This window comes from Juglans regia, chromosome 4, assembly GCF_001411555.2.
Source record: "Juglans regia cultivar Chandler chromosome 4, Walnut 2.0, whole genome shotgun sequence".
NCBI lineage: Eukaryota > Viridiplantae > Streptophyta > Magnoliopsida > Fagales > Juglandaceae > Juglans > Juglans regia.
In genome coordinates, this window is record NC_049904.1 from 34,784,217 (window position 1) to 34,799,699 (window position 15,483).

At 36.5% G+C, this 15,483-nt stretch overlaps 1 protein-coding gene across 3 annotated transcripts; it reads right to left on the reverse strand.

The window, feature by feature from the left end:
• Positions 1-268: 268 nt before the first annotated feature.
• LOC109004318 (ras-related protein RABC2a-like) lies at positions 269-11,264 on the reverse strand. 3 transcript variants are annotated; one of them, XM_018982840.2, is made up of 7 exons: positions 11,163-11,264; positions 10,821-11,021; positions 10,377-10,445; positions 9,555-9,620; positions 1,678-1,799; positions 1,016-1,144; positions 365-664 (listed from the first exon to the last, which is right to left on the reverse strand). In XM_018982840.2, exons 2-7 carry the CDS (start codon positions 10,960-10,962, stop codon positions 554-556), a joined length of 639 nt encoding a protein of 212 aa, XP_018838385.1. In that variant the 5' UTR covers positions 10,963-11,021; positions 11,163-11,264; the 3' UTR covers positions 365-553. The 3 variants fall into 3 exon arrangements, with proteins under 3 accessions (XP_035544989.1, XP_018838385.1, XP_018838384.1); XM_035689096.1 differs by lacking the exon at positions 11,163-11,264 and having other exon boundaries at positions 269-664; positions 10,377-10,412; positions 10,821-11,102; XM_018982839.2 differs by lacking the exon at positions 11,163-11,264 and having other exon boundaries at positions 10,821-11,096.
• Between the last annotated feature and the right edge of the window lie 4,219 nt (positions 11,265-15,483).

Sequence of the window (15,483 nt, forward strand, 5' to 3'; positions counted from 1 at the left end):
TTACTGTTCATTATTGTAAAAACAAGATAGACACTTATTATAATAGAATAGATATAAATATATATATATATATTTATAAATACTATTATATATATAAAAAAAAACTACAGGGAATTGTTTGCTCAAACTTGATCCAGAATTGAAGCGAAGTTCTGCATGGATTCAAGAATCAAGGCAAGTGAATCTAGCAAGTTGCAGGCTAGTTAATGCGTCAAGTGGCTAGTGACCAAGTCAATCTGGGAACAATCATCATTAAAATATCAGATAAATAACTCGTAGCTGCGTTGTAGAGTTAAAAAGCTTCAACAATTCAAGCAACAAGTGGAAAACTGTGTTAAACAAATAATAGCAAAAAAAAAAAAAATACAAGCAATTTGTTCTCATCAACACGGGAAACAATTTACACAAGCTAGTATATCTTATATGAGTGTCAATTCCATTTTGAATGGTACGAGTAATTAAGCAACCCAAATACAGAGAGAGGACAACTGTAAGAAATTAGAAGAGAAATTAACATGTACATGATCCGTTCATGATACGTGACTCTTGATTTTTAAGAGCAACAACCACCAGTTGGAGGTGCTTGGTATTCCTGTTTCTGCTTTAAGATGTTTCTCTTCACCACAGTAGATCCTTCTTCCAAAAGACTAGGAACCTCCATTATCTGTAAAATAACCTCAATCTTGTTATAAGTTTGAATAGAAAGTTCTAAATCATTCTCGAGTCTATCATAGTTTCTTGGACAAACCTTGCCCAACCCCTCCCCTTGTAATTAGGGGGGTATTGCCATTCCAATCAAAGGCTGCCAACCAAACTATCATGGCTTGAAATAAAACCAACATATAACCCCATAATAGCTTGAAATACAACTAACGTATAAACCACACATGCTTGCAAAAAAGAAAAAGCGAAAAACAACTATAAAGCTTGATTAGACAAATAAATGGATTGTCCAGAGTGATTGCCAAATATCTTGAATATCCGACACCACAAAGTTAAATGCATTAAGTATTACCTTTAATGCAAGTTCTTCAAAGCATTGCTCCACGTTTTCTCTAGTTTTAGCACTGCATTCAAGAAACAAACATCCAAGTTCTTTTGACAGTGCAATTCCCTCCTCTCTACTCACCACCCTTTCAGAATCCTGGAATAACATATACATCTTCTATTTTAGCTAAGTCAATAAATCAGGAGTTTTTTTATAGAAGAAAATTTAGTTCACAGCCAAGTATCATTTCTTTAGTAACGTGTATAGAAGCCAGATTATAGTTGAAAGGGAAAAATAGACTGCTAACACTGAGGAAAAAGTCCTATTGGCAATGAAGACCTATTGCCAGCAGGAAAATGATTTAAAAACGTAAATCAAATTAAAAGTGATAAGCAAAACACACGATCTCACAGACACCTGCAATTTAACAAATGCTTTTACAATATGCCAAGAAATGCTCACTATAGATATTCCTGCCATGTTTTTTTTTTTACTGATAAAAAAATTCCTGCATGTTTTTAGAGTCAAGATGGGGATTATAATATGAAAATTATTTTTCATGCAACTAGAAGTACACATGAGATATCCCTTAAGAAGTTTAACATGAAAAGTGAATTTGAAAAGGGTATGGAACTAAGTTTCTGAACCAAGTAGCAGAATGCTTAAGATATGGGGAATATAAAACTCACTATATCAACTTTATTCCCAACAAGCATCTTGATACAGCCCTGATTAGTTGAGTAGAGTTCCACTTCTTTAGCCCAAACATCTGATAAGTTTGTAAAGGTGTCTCTGCGCGTAACGTCATAAACTAAAAGAAAAGAAAAGAAAAGAAATTGATAATAACTCTGTTTACTAAATACTTGGGCTATGCCTATTTCAATATCAATAAAATATCTTCTTACTTGGGCTATTGGAATGTAGTACGGAAAGGTTATGAACAAAGTCAACAACTCAATAGCAGGAAACTTATTGGAGAGATAATTGAATCATATGTTTACAATAATAACTGCCTTTTATTTTTAAGCTAGTGACGCATGCATTATTCACTTAATTCAATGACGTGCGCAGACCTATATGTTTGTGCTGATGAAATTTGACTGGAAAAGAGAGAAAAGGTTCCTCAAGGCCTCAGTGATCTTTATGCTGGAAATAGATCTAGATACCATAGTGAGAATATAAAAAAAAAAATTGTTTGATAAGGTCACTAACAATGCAATTGTGCAAGAGAGAAAAGAAAGGAGTGGACAATTTATCTCTTGAACTTAAGACAGAATGAGAGTTAAAAACAAATATTAAGAAAGAAAGACTGTTGATCTAATAAAGCCAGTGAATTATTTTATGTCATTCTACTACCATACAAAGAAAAAAAGCTGAAATGAACGGACTAAGAACCGTTTTAGGCCCCGTTTGGATAGTTAGATGAAATGAAATGGTTTTAAATGAAAGTTGAAAGTTGAATAAAATATTGTTAGAATATTATTTTTTAATATTATTATTGTTTTGGGATTTGAAAAAGTTGAATTGTTTATTATATTTTGTGTGAGAATTCAGGAAAGTTGTAATGATGTGATGAGATGAGATGAGATGAGATGAAACCTTTTCTGTATCCAAACGGGGCCTTAATCTAGGACTAAGAACCGTTTTAATCTAGGACAATGCCATCTTTTATACCTGCCTTTCATCTATTTATTTACAAGGGAAATATCTTATTTTCAGGGTTGCTATGCTCTCTCTTGGGGTATGACCTTTCATCTTCCATCCCTGGCATTTCTCGCCGGGGATAGTCCTTAATACTTCTTTGTTTCCCTGATTCGTGTTCCCTCTGTCTTTTTCTTCTTCTAGTTTTATCTTTAGTTTGTTGAAGATGGATCGTAGTTTTTGGATAGAAGCTAAGAGGTTTGTGTTTAGTAGGAAATGTGGTAACTTTTTTTGCATTATTGAGAGGAGCAAGAAGATGTCTAAGTCTCCTCATCTTAGTGGAGGTATGGTTATTTGGATGGCAAAGATGGTGGAGGATTGTCTGAAGATAACGGGCAATAAAGATTCTTTTCAGACAATAAGGGAAGGTAATAGAGTTTTTATGGTCCAAAAGTGTCAAAACGCATTTGGCAGATTTGTGAAGCTGATTGAGTTTGGCACTGGTAAGGGGAATGGAATCATAGTGATTCCAAAAGGGTGGAAAGGGGGTGGTTGGGCAGGTTTTGTGAGATTAACGAGTGAGATGGTTGATTTTAGGAACTCTGTTTCAGGTTCTGAAAACAGAGTTGCTCCTATGGAGGGTGGTGGCGAACAGGTTTCTAGAAATAAGAAGGTGATTTCTGATACATCTTTGAAAGGTGTTTATCATCATCGGGAAGTGTCTTACCTGTCGGCATTAGCAAATCCAAGGCAGGAGGGTTCTGTTCCCATTAGAGTTTTGGCATTGGTAAATTTAGGAAGGATGAATCGGAGTTGGATGGTAACAAAAGGAATGACGTTGTGTGGTGGAAGCAGATGGATGGAATGAAAAATGGTTGGCCTATTGAGGTGTTGCAGAAAGTTGGAGAAGTTGAGGGGTCTCTGTGGCACGTAAGGGCAGAGTTATTTGGTTAGAAAGAGACGTTGGAGTCAATGTTGAAGAAGGTAGATGAAGGGTTGGGTCTGTTTATGGGTTTGGGCTTAAATTTGGAGGATAAGGAAGAAGGAAAAAGGATGGGGGAGATGCGGAATGGGCCTGTGGGTTTGAATGTTAAGTTAGCAGATAGGCCTGTGGGCCGGAATGGGCCTGGTTTCTGGAGGGCAAAGCCTTCGCGTGAGATATAGGGCTCAAATAGCTCGAGAGGAGGGGTGGCCCAGCCCAAGGGCTCGATGGCTCCCACAGACACTACGACGTCACAAACAGGGTCAACGGCGGCAGGCGAGTCTCTAAGGGTAGGTTTGGGGGATGGGATGAGATACAAAATTCTCATCTCATCTCATCTCATCATTACACCTTTTTCAAATCCCCATACAAAATATAATAAACAATTCAACTTTTTCAAATCCCAATTCAACTTTTTCAAATCTCAATACAATAATAATACCAAAACATAATATTTTAAACACTAAAACAAAATACAAAATTCTCATCTCACCCCCCAAACCTGCCCTAAGAGGCTTTTCGACAGGGGTCCATCCATCGGCAACTGTTCAGTTTCTCAAATCTAAGAAATGGAATTCTGAGGTGGTCCATATTATACCCTTGACGACACAGGGGGTTGAGCGTTCTTCACAGAAAGGGACGACAATGGTAGTCGATCCCTCTGAGGGTACTCAGATGGTGTGTTCAACTCCGGCAAAGGGGAGCATCTTGTCTTCCTCCGAGTCCGAGATTCAGAAGGGAGATTCTCATCTCGGGGTTGGGAGGTTCTCTTCTCAGTCGTTACTGGTTCCTGTTGAGCTACGTTTTGAAGGCAATGAGAGGGTTCAGAGGGGGTGGAAGTGGTGGAGGGAGATATGGAATTGAGTGGTAATGTCACTGGGTCCATTGAGGAGTTTTTTTTTGGGGTCCCTTGCACCTGGAGCTTAAAGTCTGAGATGTAGATGGTTCTTGGAGGGGAGGAGGAGGTAGAGGCAAGTGAGTCAGGAGAGCTGAGGAGTCTGATGAAGAAATGGACCCTGATCCGTTGTGTGCCATCCTTCCTGAAATTGATTGGCCCAATTCCTCATCTGATTGGGTGATGAGGAAAGTTGATGAAATTAAGGATTGTGTGGGACTCTCTTGTGTCGGATTTCAGGAACAATTTAGAGCACTTCTAATAGTTATAGAGGCTAGTCAACCTTCATTGGTTAGATCCGCTCTTAAGAAGGAGAGGGAATTCAAGAGGTTATCGTGCTCTATTAATTATAATGCAAAGGGAGGAAGTGCCTTTAGAGATAAAGGCAAGGAGAGGGTTCTTTATAGTCATCAATGAAACCAACAATCATCTCTTGGAATGTGAAGGGGCTGAACGATTATAGAAAACGTCTTCGGGTAAAGAATATGATTCGAAAGTGGAGTGCTGATGTTATTTGTTTCCAAGAAACCAAGCTGAAGTTGGTTAATCAAACAATTGTGAATAGTTTATGGAGCTGTCAATGTGTGGGATGGATTGAATTAGTTTCAAAAGGGGCTTCAGGTGGTATTATTATAATATGGAATAGGAGGTTAGTGGAGATGGTAGATCATTATGTGGGAGAGTTTATGGTTGCTTGCCAGTTCAAATGTGTGGATGAAAGATTTAAATGGGCTTTTGCGGGGATTTATGGTCCTAACGTGGATAATAGTAGGAGTGTTTTATGGGATGAAATGGCGGGTGTTTACTGCTGTTGGGATGTTCCTTGGTGTTTTGGAGGGGATTTTAATATTACTCGGTTCCCTAGTGAGCAAGTGGGGGATAATTATTTCTCTCATGCCATGAATACTTTTTTCTGATTTGATTTTTGAGCTTGGTTTGATTGATCTTCCGATGGTGGATGGGGATTTTACGTGGTCCAATAGAAGGGCATGGTCTAGGCTGGACAGGTTTCTGGTTTCAGCTTCTTGGGAGGTTCGTTTTCCTGATGTGAGGCAGAAAAGGTTACCGAGATTGTGTTCTGACAATTATCCTATTATGCTGGAGAGTGGGGGCACTTTTAGAGGACTAAGGTATTTTAAATTTGAAAATATGTGGTTGGAGGCTAGGGGTTTTGTGGATAGGGTGAGAATGTGATGGTCTTCGTACTCTTTTTCTAGTACTCCAAGCTTTGTACTGGCGGGAAAACTTAAAGCATTAAAAACATATTTGAAGAAGTGGAATGTTGAGGAGTTTGGGAACACAGAAAATAAAAGGAAACTTTTGATGTAGCAGTTGCAAAGTTTGGAGGAAAGGGTGCTGTTGGGGGACTTATCCGGTGAGGAATTGGAGAGCAAAAAAGTGCTGGCGGATGACCTAGAGAAGATCACTTTAATGGAGGAAATCTCTTGGAGACACAAATCTCGGGTCCTATGGCTAAAGGAAGGTGACAAGTGCACAAAATGTTTTCACTGTATGGTGACTTTCATCGAAGAAATAATGCAATTGAGGTTCTTCATGACGGTGAAAACATCATTTCAGATCAAGAGATGTCATTAAGGATCACATTGTCAATTTTTATGAGAAGTTATTCAGCAAAGAATACTCATGGAGATCAAAACTTGATGGACTGTTTTTTGACTTAATTGATCAGACAAGTGCAAAATGGTTGGAGAGAGCTTTTGAAGAGGATGAAGTTCTCGATGTGGTTAGAGGAATGGCAAGGGATAAGGCTCCGGGGATGGTTTTTAATGGCTTTTTTTCAATCTTGTTGGAATATAGCGCGGGAGGATATTATAAATGTTTTTACTGAATTTTATTCATTTATGAAATTTGAGAAAAGTTTCAATGGTACATTTATAGCACTAATTCCCAAAAAGGTAGGGGCTGTGGAAATGTGTGATTTTCGGCCTATTAGTTTAGTGAATGGGGTTTACAAGATAATCTCTAAGGTGTTAGCTAATCGTATGAGTGGGGTGTTGGGAAATATTATATCGAAATCTCAAAATGCCTTTGTAAGAGGGAGATAAATCCTTGACTCGGTATTAGTTGCTAATGAGTTTGTGGACAGCAGAATTAAATCAAATGAATCTGGAATTTTGATTAAATTGGACATGAAAAAGCGTGGAAAAAGCGTATGACCATGTTAGTTGGGATTTTCTCTTGTATTTGCTTGGGAGAGATGGTTTTGGAGATAAATGGTGTATGTGGATCAAACATTGCATTTCGACGTTGAGATTTTCCATTTTGGTGAATGGCAATCCAGTTGGATTTTTTAATAGTTCACGTGGTTTAAGACAAGGATATCCACTATCTCATTTTCTTTTCGTCCTTGTCATGGATGCTTTGAGTAGAATGTTGGATGCGGCAGTAGAAGGTTGGTATTTGTCGGGTTTTGAGGTGGGCAGTGAGTAATGGAATAGTATGAAATTATCTCATCTTCTTTTTGCCGATGATACATTGATTTTCAGCGAGCCCAATCAAGAACATATTCGATCTTTGAGAGTATTTTTGTTATGTTTTGAAGCTGTCTCGAGTCTAACCTAAATAAGTCTGAAATTGTTCCAGTGGGTGCCGTAGGTAACATTTCAGTTTTGGCTAATATTTTGGAGTGTAAGATTGCTTCACTGCCACTGAAGTATCTTGGTCTTCCCTTGGGGGCTCCTCACAAATCTGTTTTGATATGGGATGGGGTAATTGAGAAGATTGAAATAAGGTTGGCTGGATGGAAAAACTTATATTTGTCTAAAGGGGGAAGAATTACTTTGATGAGTACGTTGTCTAATCTTCCTACGTATTTTCTTTCTCTTTTCCCTTTGCCGGCTGGGGTTGCTAGTAGAATTGAGAAAATTTCTTGTAATTTCTTATGAGGAGGAATAGGAGAGGAAAATAAGTTTCATTTGGTTAGTTGGAATAAGGTGTGTCAACCGGTTTCTTGTGGAGGATTGGGGGTGAGAAATTTGAGGTTGTTTAATAAAGCACTACTTGGAAAATGGCTTTGGAGATATCATGAGGAGAGAGATGCTTTATGGAAGAATGTTGTTGTTGTTAAATAAGGGAGTGGGTGGGGGGATTGGTGTTCTAATGAAGTTAAAGAAGCGTATGGGGTGAGTTTATGGAAGGGCATTAGGAAAGGTTGGGGGGAGTTTTCTAAATATATTAAAATTAAGGTGGGGGAAGGGAAGAGGATTCTCTTTTGGCATGACATTTGGTGTGGGGAATCAGCTTTTCTATCTCTTTACAGGATTGCAAGGGATCAAAATGTTGCTGTGGCAGATTATCTTCAATGTACAGGTAATAATATTCAATGGAATGTTGACTTTATTAGAGATGTAAATGACTAGGAAGTGAATGTTATTTCAGATTTTCTGGGAAGAATTTATAACTCTAAAGTGATGCAGGGAAGAGAGGAAAGGCTATTGTGGGATCATGCTGGAAATTTCAAGTTTTCAGTCAGTTCTTTTTATAAGGTGCTTAATTGTCATTCTAGCTGTGTTTTCCCTTGGAAAAGCATTTGGAGAGTGAAGGTGTCTACTAAGGTGGCATTCTTTAGTTGGGTGGTTGCTCAAGGGAAAGTATTGACCACGGATAACCTTAGAAAACGTGGTTTGTGTATAGCTGATTGGTGTGTCATGTGCAAGAAGGATGGTGAATCTATAAATCATCTTTTTTTACATTATGAGGCGGCAAAGTCTTTGTGGAATGAGGTTATTGGTTAGACATGTTTATATTGGGTGATGCCTAAGGAAGTTATGGATCTCCTTGCATCTTGGCGTGGTTTTGAGGCATGAAAATGTGTTACTGTCAGATGGAGAATGATTCCTTTGTGTTTAATGTGGTGTTTATGGCTGGAAAGAAATGAGAGATGTTTTGAAGACAAAAAGCGTTCTTTTGAAGATCTTCGTTATTTTTTCTTTTCTACTTTGAGTTTGTGGGCTAGGATCTTTGTAAGGAATGATGATAATGTACTGAATCTATTTCTGTCATAGTTTCCTGCTTTCTAGTGTGCAGTAGGTATTTCTTTTGTATACTTTCTGTATATTTAGGCAGTGCCTATTCTTGGTAATAAAATTCTTATTAATTATAAAAAAAAATTATTTACAAGTTTACTGTGTCAATGTTCCCCAAACACAATTAACAAAATCCTACCCAGCCACATGAACTTTGTAGAAGCCACATCCGTGGTTAAAAGATGAGAATCAGATAAAAGGATATTTGACTCTATCAAGATCCTGCTCAGCCTTCCAGTTCTTTTTTATCTTGTACTTGTATTCTAAATGTTACAGTATTGTCTTCACTTAAGCATGATCAGATCATTTCTTTATTTTTTTTCTTTTTTTTATCAGTTCATGATCAGATCATTTCATTAAGCAATCCGTTCCCTTCCATCTATTGGGGGTCCTAATTTACTTTCCTGCAACACGTTAAATTCTAATACTACCTCTGGAGTTGAAACATAGTGGTTTTCTGTAACAAACAGATTAAACAATCTCTGCCCTGCTTTCCAAGGAAAAAAAGTTCAAAAAATGTAGTATGCTATGTCAGAGTTAACCTCACCAGTGCAAGGATAAGTGATTTTGCCAACATTCAAGATTGTTACCACATTAGAAAATGAGTAATGCTAGATACTGCTAGATACAGTCCTAGGGTGTGCAAACTCCACGTACTCTCTTTGAAATGAAGTGGGGTCCTCCATTAAAAAGTGGATTTTTTATGCGAGTTCCAATCCCAGATTTGCCCACTTTTTCAAAGGAAGTGCACAAGACTTGCACACTCTAGGACTACACAAATCCTTTTCCTTAGTAAATATCTTTCATTTTAATCTGACATAAGAACCATGTTCTGATTTGGCTATAACTTCTATCAACACAATTGGAAGAGATAGCAGGTATTTAAACACAGATAATTACATGTTGGAACCAAAACAACATTTTTTTCTATCGATTTTAGAAACTGGATATTTCACTGCATGATCTTAAGAATAACATGAAGATAGGTTGCTGCTAGCATACCAAGAATGATCCCTTGGGCACCTCTATAATAAGAGTTTGTTAATGTTCTGAACCTCTCCTGTCCAGCTGCAACAGACATTACATTTTCCTTAGCCAATCATAATCCATTTTTGTTGTGAAACAAATTCTCAATGAATCTTTTAGGTCACGAGTTACAAAGATGAATAAAATGGCAGAACTATCCAAGAAACCTAGAGTAAGTGCATAGTTTATTTATTTACCTTCATGATACAAAAAACACTAATAATTGCACTGAGAAGCAATATAGCAAACTTAACATAAAGGTTAGTTAACTTGTAGTACATTGTACAACTCCCAAGATCTTTGTTAATGAGCATCAGAACTCGTGAAATCTCAAAAGAAACATTGGACCAGTTCCGGTATATGCATAAATGATGTTTGTTGCATTAAAATGACACCAACACTGAGAAACTGGGGAAGAGAAGACAGTGTATTGTAAATACGGATAACTACTCCAGGTTTACAATGTGAAAATGAAACAATTATTTATTGGTGGAGTCATAAAAAAGTGAAGTAATTGTTGGCTGCTTTAGTTCGATGAAAAAATTATCTCAAATTTCTGTTTCTTATTTCCCAACCACAGCTCTTGCCTTGCGATTAAGAGCCCCCAAAAGACGGCATGGCAATGGAGCAATAACAAAGGTATAAAATGGTGATGAAGAACAAATCACTTTCAAAAAGTGAGGATCTTTAAACACTGTACGTAGAAGCTCGCATGGTTTCTTTCCAATATAGGTAGAAATGTCATAAATTTCAAATTGGATACAAAAATTGAGAGAATGGACCACTGCTACAGCTTACCAGTATCCCAAATTGTGAGCTTCAATTTCTTCCCACCTGCGGTCAGCAGCTTGATCTTAAAATCCACACCTACACATAATAAGAACCTCTATGTATGTATCACATAAGCTGCTCGCCCCATCAGAAGGGATATGAATGCTTGCATTGATCAATCAAAATAACTACGTTGAAAATGGATATGATCAAAGTTTTAACAATCTAGTTACAGATCCAACAGTGTTGGGTTCTGTTTGGTTGCTAAGAAATCGTGGACAAAGAAAGACTACATTAACTTCATTGAAAATCTCTGCATATCTTCCTTGTAAAGAAATCTTTAAATTTACAATAACTGGAGACGACCCAACAGAAGTAGAGAACTCTACACAGCAGAACTTAAAAGTTACTATTTTTTAACATAGGAAAACTGAATATTGGCTTAGAATAACAACAATAAAAAGAAAGTACCAATGGTAGGTGAAAGATCTTCGACGGAATTGGAGATGAAGCTGACAAGGAGACTACTTTTTCCGACGCCCGAATCTCCGATCAGTAAGATCTTGAATGAGAGATCGTAGCTGCCACTGCTCTGACCCGAAGACGAACCCATTGATACCTAAGACTCAAGATTGTGTCTCTCTCTACGTTTGTGTCTGATGATTATCTCGCCTAAAAAGCACAGGGAAAGTAATGTATATAAGGTGGGGGCTATAGAGTGAGTGAGATAGCAAAAGGAGGAATATAGTATAAATGTATAATAACGGGGGCATCTTGGGACGGAGAGTGTGCGAAGTTAAAGAAAACGGCTACCTGGGCAACATCTGACAACCAACGAACGTAATTTTTTTTTCCCTGGCAACCAACCGACGTATTTGTTCTTTTCTCTCCCTCCCTCCCTCTTGTTCTTAGATGCCATTCGTTCCATTTTCGCGGCACATCCTGCTATTTTTCTGTGGGGTTTAACCTCTATGGACGTTATTTGAATCTAACACTGTTGAATAACTATATCTATGAACATTGTTATTCTGTTTGGAAACGCATAAATATGTTGAGAAATGATAATTGTATTTCGTAAGTGTTGCGTAATTATTTTAGAAAAAGTGAGTAAACATGACACTTATATAAAATAAACTAATTTTTTAATAGTAAACTTTATTTTTTTTTAAAATGACTGTATAACACTTACATACTCTACGACTGTATATAACATTACTCAAATAAATTATGGATGTAAATTCAGATACGAATACGGATCCGATCATGATCAAGATATCCGACCATGATCGGATCTGTATCCAGGTTTTAAAAACTAGACGGATAACAACCTGGATATGGTGGTTAAAATATTTTGCCTTTTTTTTTTTTTAAAGACTTTTTAAAATATTTTTATAGTACTTTTTATTTTTAAATTTGGATATGGTGTTTAATACTCATATTTTATAAAAAAAAATATATTTTAAAAACTTTTTAAAAGGTTTTTTTTTTTAAAAAAATCTTGTTAACAATTCAAAGGCTTTCTTTTATAGGCCTTTATGTCTATTATTTTTTATAGGCATTTTTTATATAATAAATATATTTATAGCCATTTTTTAAACTTTTTATTGCTCATTCAAAATTTTAAAATATAAATAAATAATAATACATCAACACATGCATATTATATATTATATTATTGTTTACATCACAATACAAAATATTAATTTATAAAAAATAAAATAAATAATAATACATGGTAACAATACGAAGATGTAACACTCAATGCTATCTGCCCCAGTATAAACTTATCTGATTGGTTGAACATAAAGACTCTTCAATGTGGGACTGCTCAGCTCAACTGTCAATTGTGCATATGACATTGCTGCATTTCTTTTCTGATAGCAGAAAGTTTGATTGTACTTCTCCTGGTCAAGACTCTGAAAATGGTTTGGAATAATTAACAAGCTCTTTAATTTATGCTAGACACAAAACTTGACATTGTGCATCTTTGCCTCCCAAATATTTGTTCACGAGTCCCTCTTAGCTTCCTCTAGTCCCAATTACCTTAAACAATAAATAACTAACAAATAGTCCTTCCCTCGCCAATTAGAAAAGAAAAAAATAAATAAAGACCTAAGGTTTAAAAGAATTATTTATTTCCAAGAACTGAATGTTGACGATGATTTGTTGCTCTTCTCACTAACCAAACAGATAGAACTCATCTTGCTTGTATTTGATCTTCTAAGCCCACCTTGACCTAACAATGTATTTTTAGGTGGTGGAAAGACTCTAAGACCCCATGTTTCATAATTCCAAACATTACACGAAAACATAAATAGGGAAAAGTCAATAAGATACACATAAAAATATAAAAAGACAAGTTGTATATGAAGCTGGAGCAGTGGTTATAGTACCAGGAGTTGGGCGAGAGTCGAGACTGGACTAGAAGGATCATCTGAAAAGAGTTTTTTGAATTCCTTGAAGAGATTTTGCTTGGGGGAACTCCCATCGTGTGAATGTATGCCATGTTCAGTGATGGATGGCATAGAAATGTGGTACTCAGATTAATAGCCAAGTAATTTGATATAGAAATATAGACAAATTATCAGGACCTTGCCACGGTACCAAGGAAGTTTCATCCCATAGCCATGGTGATGTAAGTAGGTCACAAAGTCCAGCCACATCACAAAAATCTGTAATTAATGGTGGATTCAACTAAGCACTTTACAATTAGAGAAGTGAACTATACAGAACTTTGATAGATTTATCAAGCAAATCTTACACACTCTTTCTGAAAATAATAGAGTAGACATAATACCAACATTACTCATGCAATCAGACAGGAATGGCATCAGATGAGGGCACACAAATACATTCTTAAGTAAATATTTTCACAAATCATCCAAACACTGAGGCATGCATGTTATGGCATCAGATGAGCATCGAACACCATCCCTAGCATCCAAGAAGGCCGAAGGATAGCTACATCTAAGACAGGAAAACAAGTGGGATCTTTGTGTCAAATCACACATGACATTAGCTGCAAGTGAAAACACCCACCACCAAAAGCTTACAAGTATATTTCTCCCACCCGTTAATAATTATAAAAAGTCACCTTATCAAACTCTTTGTTAATTTTGATTTTTTATGACTAATTTATCCATTTAACTTAACCGCTACTCTTTGTTAATTTTTATTTTTTATTACTAGTTTATCCATTTAACTTAACCTCTACATGCTCCTTTACCTCCCAAATATTAATTGATTTACAATCCAACCAATTTTATGTGCAAATTAATGCTTGAACAGTCTCTAGCGCTAATGAGCTTCGATATGGGTCCAATACATGTCCACTGTTGATGAATGCAAACTCGATTGCAACAGTGGAAATAAGGATGACCAATACATCACATGCAATTTCTGCAAGGATGAGATATCTAAATGAATTCCTCTTCCACCAAGTCAAAATCTTAAACTCGGGTGTTTTTGGTTTAATCACATTCGACAAATACCTATCCACCTCTGAGCTAAATACCGAACTGTTTTGATCCTCAAGATATTGCTCTAAAGCTGTATCAAAGTTTTCACAGTCTAGGTCATAACCAATAATATTCAAGGAACTTCTATGGGCCACATTTGGTCTTCTACTACCTATCTCATGAAACTTGTGGTATTGCTCAATCAAACGATTAATGAGAAATCTCAGTTTGGCCTTAATTCTATCTCTGCATTCATCGCTGTTGCACATTTTTAATCAATATGCCAAGGTTATAATCTTATATCGAGGGTCAAGGATAAAAGCTACATAAACAATCATGTTCATCCTATCCTTGTTTCCTCAATATTTATCAAGCTTAAGCTTCATATTAGACGTCATCCTTATCAACGCATTATCCTCACCTTGACACATTTTATTTAAAGTGTGCTCAATTGTACACTTTCCCATTTTCCCATACTCAATGTTCAACACGTTTGCATATGTTTTAAATATATCAAGCCTTACCCGTGAAAATCTCACAAATCTTATTGCCTCTCTAATTATTTACTGCATCATGTATACTTTTTAAACCATCACATACAATGAAGTTTAAAATATGTGCAACACATCACATGTGTATAAACTCGCCCTCCAAAATTTTGAATTCCTTATCTCTTATGCTTATCCTCACATGATTAATATCGACATCATTAGAAGAGGCATTATCTACAGTGATCAACAAAGACGGTTAATATCCGAATCCATCATGCAAGACTCTAACATCCAAGCAATGATCTCACCCCTATAATTAAAAATATGGAAAAATATTATGATTTTCTTGTTCAATACCCAACTTCGATCAATATAATGACACGTAACACATATATAATTATTGTTTTGTCCGATGTTCATATATCGATGGTTAAACAAACTCTTTGAATGCTCAACAAAACTTCAACTTTTGCTTCTCCCCATTATATAAAGTAATACACTCTTTTTGAAAGGTGGTTGGAGATGACAAGATATATCTAGGCTCTAAAGTACCTAGGAGTTCAACAAATGTCGGATGCTTTATAATCTTGAATGACAATTCATATTGGATAAAAAAATTGGCAATTATCGTCCTTATCTTTTTTAGGATCATATTTTCCTAACCTTTGAGGACTAGATCTTTTACCATCCATCCTAACTCTAGAGTTTGATAGCGATATATCCTTCCCAAGATTTTTTTTTCTCTCTAATGGGAGAGTCTTGACAAGTAAATCTTAGGTAGTGTGACATTCATGAAGTGTCATTTTTATAAGAGAAAATCTTCGCAACAGCAACTATTTGGCTGCATCCGTTGCACACATAACGTGTAAACCGGGTTCACTAACACCAACGAACCGGTTTGCTCCATTCCGCCTCTCAACCCTCGTTCCCCTCATTCAATCATTTCCCCCTCAATCCCAAACCCTTAAAGCCCTCCCGAACCTCAGCCATCGAAGCCCTCAGCCAAGCACGACCTCAGCCCTCCCCAACACGACCTCATAGTTCTCCTCCCACTTGCGCGCAGGCTATTCTCCATCAACATGAACAAGCTCTCTTAAGCGAACCGAATCATATACCAAAATCAACTCTCATTAATCGAAGCCAATTAAATTCCGTTATCACCAAAATTAAAACCCTCATTGAATT

What these genes read in the sequence shown, in the direction of transcription:
- LOC109004318 (XM_018982840.2), bottom strand. Translation starts at nt 10,962, where the DNA reads ATGGGTTCGTCTTCGGGTCAGAGCAGTGGCAGCTACGATCTCTCATTC. An exon ending in AGATCTTTCACCTACCATTG is followed by an intron (nt 10,446 to 10,820) that starts GTACTTTCTTTT and finishes TATTATGTGTAG; the next exon opens with GTGTGGATTTTAAGATCAAG. An exon ending in TTGGGAATAAAGTTGATATA is followed by an intron (nt 1,145 to 1,677) that starts GTGAGTTTTATA and finishes ATGTTATTCCAG; the next exon opens with GATTCTGAAAGGGTGGTGAG.